Source organism: Argentina silus, assembly GCF_951799395.1.
Source record: "Argentina silus genome assembly, chromosome: 22".
Classification (NCBI taxonomy): domain Eukaryota; kingdom Metazoa; phylum Chordata; class Actinopteri; order Argentiniformes; family Argentinidae; genus Argentina; species Argentina silus.
The window spans coordinates 2,104,969-2,118,796 of NC_139676.1; the positions used below are offsets into that span (position 1 = coordinate 2,104,969).

Consider the following 13,828-nt stretch of genomic DNA (forward strand, 5'->3'; position numbering starts at 1 on the left):
TAACATTCCTGGCCACAGAGATGCATGTCCATATTTGGCAGAGGGGCTTTGTTTATAAAGAGGACACATGGTCTGGTCCCCAGTAGGTCACCATTCTATCTCAAGGTAAGACAAAGGGCTGGATGGACAATGACTTGGACTTGACAGCTTTGACTCTGAATATGAAGCATATCGTGGGTCTGGACATGGAACTGTGAATAGGGGATGAGTGTCTTATGGGTTTATGTTTTTATTTCCACAGGACCAATACACCACCTATTGTCTCTGTAGGGGTTGATAAGGTAAGAGCATTTAAATATATTGTGATATCAGGGTGTTATTGACTCTGTATTTAACCTTCTTTTTTAGTTGGTGAATTCGGTTAAAACTGCTTTGGAAACAATACCTTAGCATCACTGGAGAGAGTGGACAGAAAGCCCTAAAAATAATACAAGGGGAAAGAAAACAAACAAACAAACAAATAACATGGAAATAGTCCTGTTATTTCAGCGATGCTGAGGAAATAATGTAATTGAAAACCTAAAAACCAGCTCTTAATTTTCCTTAAATTCGAAAATGAAAAAAGAAGAGTAACTGAGTTGATGTCATCCCTCCAGACAGCGTGAACCATGGGAGACGCTCAGATGGCCGTGTTCGGGGGCGCAGCCTCCTTCCTGAGGAAGTCAGACAGGGAGCGGCTGGAGGCCCAGACCCGGCCCTTCGACATGAAGAAGGAGTGCTTCGTGCCGGACGTTGAAGAGGAATACGTCAAGGCTTCTATCTCCAGCAGAGATGGGGACAAAGTCACCGCTGAAACTGCAAAGGGGAAGGTGAGTACACCGGGAGCTTGTTTCCCCTCCAGCTGCTCAACAAGGACACCTAGGGACAGCATGGGATTATATTAAAACATATTTGGATCTCACTTGCAAAAGAAATGCAATATAAAGGAATAATGATACACCTATGAAGAACTACTACCAAATCTTGAAAATAGGTATTTGGCTTTACTGTAACATTATTGTTATTTGCATTTCACTGTATACTTGTATGCACGTGACAAATAAAGAATCTTGAATCTTGAATTGTGAACTACTTAAATATTAATTGTGAAACGTGTAAGAAGAAGACTATTTATTTGGCCATGCAATCAATTCTCATCAATTGTAGGAATGTGGTATGTACACCCCCCCCGAGACAACACACACGCACTGCACACACCCCCTCCCAGAGGACACACGTGCACACCCCCAAGGGAGAACAGAGCTCTGGGTTCTGGGCACAGGGTCAGCCATATTTGGCGCCCTGGGAGCAGTTAGGGGTTAAGTGCCTTGCTCAAGGGCACAACAGCAGTGGTAGTAACCTTAGATACCTTCCAGTTACCAGCACACACCCGGCTCCCTCTTGGAGTGGGGATCGAACCAGCGACCTGCCGATTGCTGGCCGGCCTCTCTGACCTCTAGGCTACCTGAGTGAATGTCTCTTCACATATCAAACAGGTGAAGTATGTAATCTGTTAAAATGATTGTACAATTATTACTGATCACGCCGACCCTTCTGTTGCAGACGGTGACTGTGAAGGATGTGGATGTCCATCCTCAGAACCCGCCAAAGTTTGATAAAATTGAAGACATGGCGATGTTCACCTTCCTGCACGAGCCCGCTGTGCTGTTCAACCTCAAAGAGCGTTACGCAGCATGGATGATCTACGTGAGTGCACTAACGGATTCCCGATTCCTTGACACCGGAAGAAAAACTTTACATTCGTTTTCCATATTCTGTATATCACATCTACATTCAACTGCACCCCCATGCTGGACAGGCAAAGAAGTCATCAAAATAAGATAAAATAATGTTCTGTTTGTGTATTTGTACCTTTCCACAGACCTACTCAGGGCTGTTCTGCGTGACTATCAACCCCTACAAGTGGCTGCCTGTGTACGACCAGCAGGTGGTTCTTGCCTACAGAGGGAAGAAGAGGAGTGAAGCTCCTCCCCACATCTTCTCCATCTCTGACAACGCCTACCAGTACATGCTGGCAGGTAAACACACTGACTAAAATGGTGTGACCATTCATTGTACTGTACATTCCTTTAATAACTAGGGTTAAATATAAAATATTGTGTATAAGTGTAATTACATTGTAGTTACCTAAGAATTGCAATATTATCCACGAATATGGCACATTATAATCGTTGTACAGAAGAATGTGACCATCTCCTTATCTCTTTTCAGACAGGGAGAACCAGTCCATTCTTATCACGTGAGTTTTCCTTCTTTTTCATGAAGCAGTTTATTCTTGTGGTACATTTCTGTCAGTGACCTCAGTTCTATGCTGCTGTACAGCAGTGGGCATGTACTCTGATAAATAATGTGGATCAGTGGAGGCTGGTGGAGGTAGAAATCTGAGGATGGGCTCATTGTGATGCATGGAATGGAATGAGGAATAGTATCAAACGTGTGTTTGAGTTCTCCAATTTCTACCTCCACTAGCCTCCCCTGATGTGGATCGTGGATACTAAACTACTGAAATATCAGTTTGTGTATCAAGCTGCCTCAATGATAAACAGTGGATAAAACGTTTTGACATCAGGTTGTTTTGGAGCGATTCAGTGTCGTGGATTCTTACTGTTATTATTACTGTTATTAACTGTCTTTCTGCCCTCAGTGGAGAATCTGGTGCCGGGAAGACTGTCAACACCAAGAGAGTCATCCAGTACTTCGCCAGCATCGCTGCCGGAGGACCAGCAAAGAAGGACGCAGGCTCTGAGAAAAAGGTTACATTAAAAGTCATATATATAACATGTTCTATTATGGGTTATAACATGTTATAACATGTTCTATTATGGGTTAGGGTTAGCTATGCTATGGTTACTTCTAGGGGACCAGACATAGTAACAGAAACACTATGTCTACTCTACTCTAGTCCCTTCAAACTGCTAACATGAGTATCTGTGACATTCTCAGGGTACCCTGGAGGATCAAATCATCCAGGCTAACCCAGCGCTGGAGGCCTTTGGTAACGCCAAGACCATCAGGAATGACAACTCCTCTAGATTTGTAAGTTTCTGTTTACTAACCAATATGATGACATTTATTTATTGAAAACATAATACAGTATGTCGTATAAGAGCCTTCATATTCACTATGTTTATCGTAATGCCAAAATTAATGACTGGTTCTCGTTTTCAGGGCAAATTCATCCGAATTCATTTCCATGCCAGTGGAAAGCTAGCCTCCGCTGACATTGAGACTTGTAAGGAAGCTTTTATTAAAATCATATGTCTATCAAATACTCTTTGATACACAACAATGTTTAACTCTATCCACTGAATGTAACGCATCTTTCATTACAGATCTGTTAGAGAAATCTCGTGTGACTTTCCAGCTCAAGGCTGAGAGAGATTATCACATTTTCTACCAGATCCTGTCCCAAAAGAAACCTGAGTTGCTAGGTAAATAACTAATACTTACCGGCGGTAAAACATGGCCTGGGATCCCAGTGGATTATGGGAAATGTTGTGACACCTCTGTTTGCTTCGTAGAGATGCTGCTCATCACCAACAACCCCTACGACTACGCCTTCATCTCCCAGGGAGAGACAACCGTCGCCTCCATCATTGATGCTGATGAGCTAATGGCTACTGATGTGAGTGAAGGACAGGGAGGCTGGTGGAGGTAGAAATCAGAGGACAGGATCATTGTAATGCATGGAATGGAATCAGGAATGGCATCAAACACGGTATCAAACACGTTATTCATGCATTACAATAAGCCCGTCCTCCGATTTCTACCTCCACCAGCCTCCCCTGTTGAGGAAGAATACTGGAATAACCAGTTCACATTGTATCTATCCCCTCCCACAATGTAAACACTGATGCATTGGTAGCATATTATATCCCCTTTTTTCTCTTTTAGGATGCTTTTGATGTGCTGGGCTTCACTCAGGAGGAGAAGAACGGCATTTACAAGATGGTCGGAGCCATCATGCACTACGGCAACATGAGGTTCAAGCAGAAGCAGCGGGAGGAGCAGGCGGAGGCCGACGGCACTGAGGGTGAGATTCACACACACAAGAACTAAACATCTCAGTTTGGGCAAAAATACCTTTATCATGAGTTACATTGTCTTTATGTCAATATCATTTCCTCAGATGCTGACAAATCAGCATATCTGATGGGTCTGAATTCTGCGGACCTCATCAAGGGTCTCTGTCACCCCAGGGTCAAAGTAGGGAACGAGTGGGTCACCAAGGGGCAGAATGTCCAGCAGGTGAGCATGACGCAACAAACGACCAAGACTGGAAAAACATGAATAACTTAAACATTCATGGTTATTAAAAGGAAAGGCTCTGTTTGTAACCTTTGGAATGTGTTTCTTATTGAAAGGTGAACTATTCTATTGGTGCACTGTCAAAGTCAGTGTATGAGAAGATGTTCCTGTGGATGGTGGTGAGAATCAACCAATCGCTGGACACCAAGCAGCCACGCCAGTACTTCATTGGTGTACTGGACATTGCTGGATTTGAGATCTTTGATGTGAGTTTTGTTGTAGCCTATGTTAATGTACAGTATAAAGTTTCACATTACTCATGTTTAATGTCTACAAAGGTTTCTCATCATTGTATTCTACTTCCCTATTGCAGTACAACACATTTGAACAGATGTGCATCAACTTCACCAACGAAAAGCTGCAACAGTTTTTCAACCACCACATGTTTGTGCTGGAGCAAGAGGAGTACAAGAAAGAGGGCATTGAATGGACGTTCATTGACTTTGGCATGGACTTGCAGGCTTGCATTGATCTCATTGAAAAGGTGAGAGGTCAAGCTTTTTTCAATGATATAGGCTGACACAAAATCAATCTATGAACATACTCCAGTGGATCAAATACGTTCTTACAATCATAATTCCCTGCTCATATTTCCCTCCCCTTCAGCCCATGGGTATCATGTCCATCCTTGAAGAGGAGTGCATGTTCCCCAAGGCCAGTGATGCTACCTTTAAAGCCAAGCTGTATGACAACCATCTTGGAAAATCCAACAACTTCCAGAAGCCCAGGCTTATCAAGGGGAAACCAGAGGCCCATTTCTCCCTGGTTCACTATGCCGGCACTGTGGACTACAACATTTTCAACTGGCTCGTAAAGAACAAGGATCCTCTAAATGAGACTGTTGTTGGACTTTACCAAAAGTCTAGCCTGAAGCTGCTGTCCCAGCTCTTCCAAAACTATTCTAGTGCAGACTCAAGTAAGAATACATGTTCAAAATGAGAGAGATACTTTGCAATACATTATTAATCTTAATGCCGTATCAACTATAATAAACACAGCACCGGCTGTGTGTACACAGCTACAAGACCACTTGTCTTGTGTGTAATCACTGTCCATATCCTTCCCACTTTCTACCAGCTGAGGGTGGAGGCAAGAAGAAGAAGGGATCATCTTTCCAGACGGTGTCAGCCTTGCACAGGGTGCGTATGAAATAGTCTTCAAAGTTAGTCAGCCTTGCACAGGGTGCTTACGAAATAGTCTTCAAAGTTAGTCTAACTTAAATCTAAAGCAGATGGGATACAGGTGTATCTGTAGAAAAGACAATCAAACTGAAAGGTGGTGGTAATCTGTGTCATACGTTTCACCATTAAATGTGATGGGTTTTAATCCAAGTTCATCAAGTCTAATTCTCTATTTCATTGCCACCACAGGAGAACCTGAACAAGCTGATGACCAACCTGAGGTCCACCCACCCCCACTTTGTGCGCTGCATCATCCCCAACGAGACCAAGAATCCTGGGGCCATGGAGAACCCTCTGGTCATGCACCAGCTGCGCTGTAACGGTGTGCTGGAAGGCATCAGGATCTGCAGGAAGGGCTTCCCCAACAGGATCCTGTACGGAGACTTCAAACAGAGGTATACAGTACATCAGTTCACTTGTTTTGGGAGACATTTCCTCTGTGATATACTGTATTGATATTTGACTATGAAATGCTTCATGTAGATACCGTATCCTGAATCCTGCTGCCATCCCTGATGGACAGTTCATTGACAGCAAGAAAGGAGCAGAGAAACTACTTGGCTCTTTGGACATTGATCACAGTCAATACAAGTTTGGACACACTAAGGTAGGCAAATCATCTTCAGGATCAGTGTTTCTTGTTGCCATTCTATACACTGCGGAAATAAGCATTTAGAAATTAAATATTTTGATGTGCCCAGAAGTGAGTCATTGACCAATATCTTAAAAGTTACAATTCTCTGATAAGGGAATTATTTAGATGTACTCTATATACAATCTCTTGTAGGTGTTCTTCAAGGCTGGTCTCCTGGGAGCGCTGGAGGAGATGAGAGATGATCGTCTGTCACTCATCATCACTGGAATCCAGTCCAGATCCCGAGGTCTCCTGGCCAGAATTGAATATCAGAAGATTGTTGAACGAAGGTCTGAAAATAAGCTTTCAATAAGGCCTTGCAAAATTAGAGGGCATTGCTTTTTGCATGTTATTAAAAGCTAAATAATAATTCATGATAGTTTATGAGATTTGCATCATGGTCCCGTGCAGTATTTTTGAAACTTCGCTAAACATCTTCTCTAATTGTTCGCAGGGATGCATTACTTGTAATCCAGTGGAATGTACGTGCCTTCATGGGGGTCAAGAATTGGCCCTGGATGAAGCTCTTCTTCAAGATCAAGCCTCTGCTGAAATCTGCTGAGAATGAGAAGGAGATGGCCAACATGAAAGAGGAATTCCTCAAGCTTAAAGAGGCGTATGCCAAGTCTGAAGCTCGCAGGAAGGAACTAGAGGAGAAAATGGTCTCTCTTCTTCAAGAGAAGAATGACCTACAGCTTCAAGTCCAGTCGGTGAGCTTGAAAGAACTTTGATTACTGCATCATGACATTTCTAAACCTCATGTTGTGTACGTCTACCATATACTGTACGAAATATCAAGTTTTCAGTCCACGGACAATAGCTGACTTCTTATGCTTTAGACAGGGATAATTACAAGGCGTACTATCTCATCTTTCTGTTTTACATTTACAAAATGGCAGGAGCAAGATAACCTTGGTGACGCTGAGGAGAGGTGTGAGGGGCTGATCAAGAACAAGATCCAGATGGAAGCCAAAGCCAAAGAGCTGACTGAGAGGCTGGAGGATGAGGAGGAGCTGAATGCTGAGCTGACTGCTAAGAAGAGGAAGCTGGAGGATGAGTGCTCTGAGCTAAAGAAGGACATTGATGATCTGGAGCTCACTCTGGCTAAAGTGGAGAAGGAGAAGCATGCCACTGAGAACAAGGTACATATTCACCTGTATTCAGAACGTTTCAACTGAAATACATTATTATCAATGCAGTCATGTTCTCAACCGTCCCTGTCTGTTTACAGGTGAAAAACATGACTGAGGAGATGGCAGCTCTGGACGAAATCATTGCCAAGCTGACCAAGGAGAAGAAAGCCTTACAGGAAGCTCATCAGCAAACACTGGATGACCTGCAGAGTGAAGAAGACAAAGTCAACACTCTGACCAAGGCCAAGGCCAAGCTGGAGCAGCAAGTTGATGACGTAAGGTCCTACATAGAGATTAGATTACATGTTTATACGATACATAAGATACAGACAAATAACCATTCTGTTCTCCTATAACCCACTGCAGCTTGAAGGCTCTCTGGAACAAGAGAAGAAGGTTCGAATGGACCTTGAGAGAGCCAAGCGGAAGCTGGAGGGAGACCTGAAGTTGACCCAGGAGAGCCTAATGGACCTGGAGAATGACAAGCAGCAGTTAGAGGAGCGTCTTAAAAAGTCAGTAAATGGTTTCTTTTCTTACATTTCAGTTTCAATCATTCACGGCTTTATCTATTGTTTGCTCAAAATACACCTTTTCACCATAGGAAGGACTTCGAGTTCAGCCAGCTTACCAGTAAAATAGAGGATGAACAAGCAGCTAGCATTCAGCTTCAAAAGAAACTGAAGGAGCTGCAGGTAATTATCATCAATAACATCATGTAATAACACACGATAACATGTCATAAATAACACATGATAACATGTCATAAATAACACATGATAAAACGAGGAATTGATTTGTAAAGATAACTTTACTCCCTCTCTCAGGCTCGCATTGAGGAGCTGGAAGAGGAGCTGGAGGCAGAGAGAGCAGCCAGAGCCAAGGTGGAGAAGCAGAGAGCGGACTTGGCCAGAGAGCTGGAGGAGATCAGTGAGAGGCTGGAGGAGGCTGGGGGAGCGACCTCTGTCCAGATTGAGATGAACAAGAAGAGGGAAGCTGAGTTCCTGAAACTCCGCAGAGACCTTGAAGAGGCCACTCTGCAGCACGAGGCCACCGCTGCCACACTCAGGAAGAAACAAGCTGACAGTGTGGCTGACCTGGGGGAGCAGATAGACAACCTGCAGAGAGTCAAGCAGAAGCTGGAGAAGGAGAAGAGTGAGCTCAGGCTGGAGCTGGATGATGTGGTCTCCAACATGGAGCACATTGTTAAGAATAAGGTACAGTAGGCCTACGGTCGCATTTCATATCCTCCAATCAAATCAAATGTTATTAATATATCGCTTACTACAGTAAAATCAAACAAAAACCTGTTACAAGTGCTTATCACTGACCAGAGCCTTTTCCTGGTGATTTTGTTGGTCTGCCTTGATGGATTATTTACATATAATATCTTACAATTAATTTCAGACAACTTTGGAGAAGGCGTGCAGGACCTTGGAGGATCAGATGAGTGAATACAGGTCTAAATACGAGGAGGCCCAGCGCCACATCAATGACTTCAGCATGCATAAAGCTAAGCTGCAGACAGAGAATGGTGAGTTGATTGAGTCACTTTTGACATGAGTGACCCTCTAGTAACTCTTTACTCTAGTGACACAACTGTATTGAGGCAGGTACAGGGGGCAACACATCACAAGGTGTTACAGATGGTTGCCTCTTCTGACAAACACTAATGAAATATTCAGTGACTATGCCTGCTTCCATGCTGATCAAGGCAGTGACAATGTTCTTCACAATGTTGTAATATGACAGGGGAGCTCTCGAGACAGCTGGAGGAAAAGGACTCCCTGGTGTCTCAACTGACAAGAGGGAAGCTGTCCTACAGTCAGCATATTGAGGACCTGAAAAGACAACTGGAGGAGGAAACAAAGGTGGGACAGAAACACCGCCTAAAGCTACAGTGTATAAAATACAATGTTTCAACTATGCCTTTATGTTGGGTACCTTGTTGTCCTGCTTTAATGAGACACAATGTGTGAAATCTCCCAGGCTAAGAATGCACTAGCCCATGCAGTGCAGTCTGCCCGCCATGACTCTGACCTGCTGAGGGAGCAGTATGAGGAGGAGCAGGAGGCCAAGGCTGAGCTGCAGCGCGGCATGTCCAAGGCTAACGCTGAGGTGGCTACGTGGAGAACCAAGTATGAAACTGACGCCATCCAGAGGACTGAGGAGCTGGAGGAGGCCAAGTAAGAAATACAGACAATCATGTTTATATTCAATCATGTTTATGTTTAACTCTGACATTGAACACTCTTCTTCTTCAAAGAGAGAGTTTCTCTTCTAGCAGATAAGCTTTTTGTTTGTATTATGTTTCTACTAAAATGTAAGACGAACAAAAAGTTTGTCTGATAGCTGACCATGCAGCCATTAGCAGTAAGAATATGTCATGGTTTCAATAATGAATCATAACTTCAACACTACATAATTCTCCTGTATCTGCCTCATTCATCCAGGAAGAAGCTGGCTCTGCGCCTGCAGGATGCTGAGGAGGCTGTGGAGGCAGTGAATGCTAAGTGTTCCTCCCTGGAGAAGACCAAACACAGACTGCAGAATGAGATTGAAGATCTCATGGTGGACGTGGAGAGGTCTAATGCTGCAGCTGCCGCTCTGGACAAGAAGCAAAGAAACTTTGATAAAGTAAACAGTCTAACCCAGACTGTAGATGCATGGATAACTTCAATAAGAGCCCGGCCAATATCATGATTATTTATTTGTTTACATCTGATTTGAAATGGTTTAATCTAGGTCCTGTCAGAGTGGAAGCAGAAGTTTGAGGAGTCTCAGTGTGAGCTGGAGAGCTCCCAGAAGGAGGCCAGGTCTCTGAGCACGGAGCTCTTCAAGCTGAAGAACTCCTACGAGGAGTCTCTGGATCATCTGGAGACCTTGAAGAGGGAGAACAAGAATCTGCAAGGTGAGTTTCCAGGCAGTTTAGACAGGTACAAACTGTATGTAATTTCATACCTGCCAACAAAGCAATTTAAATGACACTGAATGGTCTGTACCTCACAGAGGAGATTTCTGACCTTACTGAGCAACTTGGTGAGGGATCAAAGAGCATCCACGAGCTGGAGAAAATAAGGAAGCAGCTGGAACAGGAGAAAAGTGAGATCCAATCTGCACTGGAGGAAGCTGAGGTAGGGGCTCTCTGTCCAGTGTTAATACACAATCCTTGATATACTTATTCTATATGCCACTGTGATACATTTGATCCATTTGATCCATCAGGCTTCTCTTGAACATGAAGAGGGTAAGATTCTGAGAGCCCAGCTTGAGTTCAACCAGATAAAGGCTGACATTGAGCGCAAGCTGTCTGAGAAGGATGAAGAGATGGAGCAGTCCAAGAGGAACTTGCAGAGGACCATTGATACCCTGCAGAGTTCTCTGGAGTCAGAGTGTCGTAGCAGGAATGAGGCCCTCAGGCTGAAGAAGAAGATGGAGGGAGACCTCAATGAGATGGAGATCCAGCTCAGCCAGTCCAACAGACAGGCAGCGGAGGCCCAGAAGCAACTGAAGTCTGTTCATGCTCATCTGAAGGTAAATAAGTAGAGCATTTCCTGAGGTATATAAGTGAAAAATATAAATAATCTCTATTACGGTACACAAAGATTTTTGTCTAACTGGTTAACGTCTTGTTTCATAGGATGCTCAAATCCAGCTGGATGACTCTCTGCGTTCCAATGATGATCTGAAGGAGAACATTGCCATTGTTGAGAGACGCAACAACCTGATGCAGGCAGAGCTGGAGGAGCTGAGAACCATGCTTGAGCAGACTGAGAGAGGACGCAAGCTTGCTGAGCAGGAGCTGCTAGACATCAGTGAGAGGGTGCAGCTGCTGCACTCACAGGTTTGAACATATAATAATACTATATGCCTTCTATCCAAAGTGACTTTCAGTACAGTAAGTGCAGACTGTTTCAGTATATACTCCTGTGGGGTCCCAGCAGGAATCGAACCCACAACCTTAGCATTGCTATCACCATTACATTGTATTATATATTTCCTCTATAAGTGTCCTAGTGTTTCACACATGTATTTCCTGTGAACACATCCCTTTACAGAACACCAGCCTGCTGAACCAGAAGAAGAAGCTGGAGGGCGATACGTCCCAGCTTCAGACTGAGGTGGAAGAGGCGGTACAGGAGTGCAGAAATGCTGAGGAGAAGGCCAAGAAGGCCATTACTGACGCAGCCATGATGGCAGAGGAGCTGAAGAAGGAGCAGGACACCAGTGCTCACCTGGAGCGTATGAAGAAGAACATGGAGCAGACCATCAAGGACCTGCAGCACCGCCTGGATGAGGCTGAACAGATCGCCATGAAGGGGGGCAAGAAGCAAGTGCAGAAGCTGGAGGCCAGAGTAAGTCACTTTACAGCACAGTTTACAGTACATCAGGGGAGGCTGGTGGAGGTAGAACATCAGTGGAGGCTGGTGGAGGGAGAGCATCAGGGGAGGCTGGTGGAGGTAGATCAGGGAAGGCTGGTGGAGGGAGAACATCAGGGGAGGCTGTTGGGATAAATCAGAGGACAGGTTCATTGTAATGCATGGAAAGGAATGAGGAATGGTATCAAACACGTGTGACCGATTTCTCCCTGTATCAGCCTCCACTGCAGTACACACATGCAGTTATGGGACACTCATCAATACAAAATATAAATGATTGGGTCTGTAACAGTGTTGTCATGACTTTGTCAGGTGAGGGATCTGGAGAATGAGGTCGAGGGTGAGCAGAAGAAGAGTGGTGATGCAATCAAAGGAATCCGTAAATATGAGAGACGCATCAAGGAACTCACCTACCAGGTAATCTTTCAGCATTGCCATTACCTTGACTGACATGCAGTTTAGGGCATTTCACACAGTAAACTGACATTTACGGCTTCTGTCTTTACAGACGGAGGAGGACCGTAAGAACATGGCCCGTCTCCAGGACCTGGTGGATAAGCTGCAGCTGAAAGTGAAAGCCTACAAGAGAGCTGCAGAGGAGGCGGTACGTGTGGACATGAGACCATACATGAGACCATACTGAGATACTGTCTGCCTCTCAGCTTCAGCTGTAACTGTGTCTGTGTCTCTGTGTCACAGGAGGAACAGGCCAACACTCACCTGGGCAAGTCCCGCAAGGTTCAGCATGAGCTGGACGAGGCTGAGGAGAGAGCCGACATCGCTGAGTCTCAGGTCAACAAGCTGCGTGCCAAGAGCCGTGACGTGGGCTCCAAGGTCAGTTCAAAGTCAGATTCGTGTTCAAATCCTTTTTTCCTCTGCTGGTTCAAAAACCTGTAACAGACTGTACGTGGCGAGGCAAAGGGCCATACAGTGTCATTTCTAAGTAAAACAGTATTTTCAGTTCATGTTTTTATCTATCAAAGAAATCAGACCAAAGAAATCAGACAAACACATAATATATCTCTTTTATTCAACATCATGACAGTATGGTCCAAGTATGTCAAAATATCACTTTATTACCGGTCACAAGGAAACACTGTAAAACAGTATTTTCAGTTCATGTTTTTATCAATCAAAGAAATCAGACCAAAGAAATCAGACAAACACATAATATATCTCTTTTATTCAACATCATGACAGTATGGTCCAAGTATGTCAAAATATCACTTTATTACTGGTCACAAGGAAACACTGTAACTTGGCGCTGTGTGGTGTTATGGATCAAGAGAAAGACAACTCAGCCCTCTGAGCCGGATATGAATGCAGCTCCAGTCGGTCATTTTAGACTCTAAAGGGGAACCTCCCCTGTGTCAGTGTGTTAGTTGAAGTGATCCCACCATTGGGCTATTCTGTACTGTTTACAGTACAATTCCTGCATCCGGTTTACAGGACTGACTTAACATCTTCAGGTCCCAAAGTGAATGGAAAGAGTTGAAGTCTCTTTACATTACACACATTACCTCATGCACACACATTAAGATGGCTTCAGTTGGTTCACCTGGTTGTTGGGTTGGTTATTAGTTATATTAGCTTGGACTATTTGGACTTGGACTATTTAGATTTGGACTATTTGGACTCTATGCAGTAACCTGTTATGGAATGGGTTTCCATCTCCAGATTGTTATTCAACATTCAACATTCCAACCTACCTTGTGAATTTTTACCTCAAAATCATCGCAATGAATAGTCACCCAGCCTCAGTGACAGTTACCCTTACAGCACTATATGGGCTTGCTTTCAATCAACCCTTACAGCACTATATGGGCTTGCTTTCATTCAACCCTTACAGCACTATATGGGCTTGCTTTCAATCAACTTGCATCTGATCAGTTATTTACTTGGTTATGGGGGTGATTGTTTTGATTGGATGGGCAAATGCAAAGTCCTGTTTAAATATGAGATTAGATATGATTGAATAAATCTGTTATCGGTGACTAACATTGTTTGGGTTTCGACTGTATTTAAAACAGTTACTGTACAATTCTTACCGCCATCTTCTTTCCCTGACGTCTCTCTCTACTCTGGTTCCTTCCCGTCTCAGAAAGGTCATGATGAGGAGTGAAGCTCTCTGGTGGACCTCTGAGACGTTGGCCTCTGCTGTGGTTTAGTCCCCCTCCACGCTCTGCAAATGACAAC

The 13,828-nt window shown here is 44.1% G+C and overlaps 1 protein-coding gene across 1 annotated transcript; it reads left to right on the top strand.

Annotated features, from left to right (window-relative positions):
* The first annotated feature begins 239 nt into the window (after positions 1-239).
* On the top strand, positions 240-13,828 carry LOC310821897 (myosin-7-like). Its single transcript, XM_083694174.1, has 38 exons — positions 240-281; positions 597-809; positions 1,543-1,686; positions 1,862-2,018; positions 2,212-2,239; positions 2,645-2,753; positions 2,944-3,036; positions 3,169-3,232; positions 3,333-3,431; positions 3,522-3,625; positions 3,895-4,033; positions 4,130-4,248; positions 4,365-4,514; positions 4,622-4,792; positions 4,915-5,236; positions 5,386-5,447; positions 5,679-5,884; positions 5,973-6,096; positions 6,277-6,413; positions 6,578-6,833; positions 7,023-7,265; positions 7,355-7,531; positions 7,623-7,768; positions 7,858-7,948; positions 8,081-8,470; positions 8,661-8,787; positions 9,006-9,124; positions 9,243-9,439; positions 9,707-9,890; positions 9,999-10,164; positions 10,263-10,387; positions 10,479-10,787; positions 10,894-11,097; positions 11,312-11,608; positions 11,945-12,049; positions 12,141-12,236; positions 12,332-12,466; positions 13,734-13,828. Exons 2-38 carry the CDS (start codon positions 609-611, stop codon positions 13,752-13,754), a joined length of 5,817 nt encoding a protein of 1,938 aa, XP_083550300.1. The 5' UTR covers positions 240-281; positions 597-608; the 3' UTR covers positions 13,755-13,828.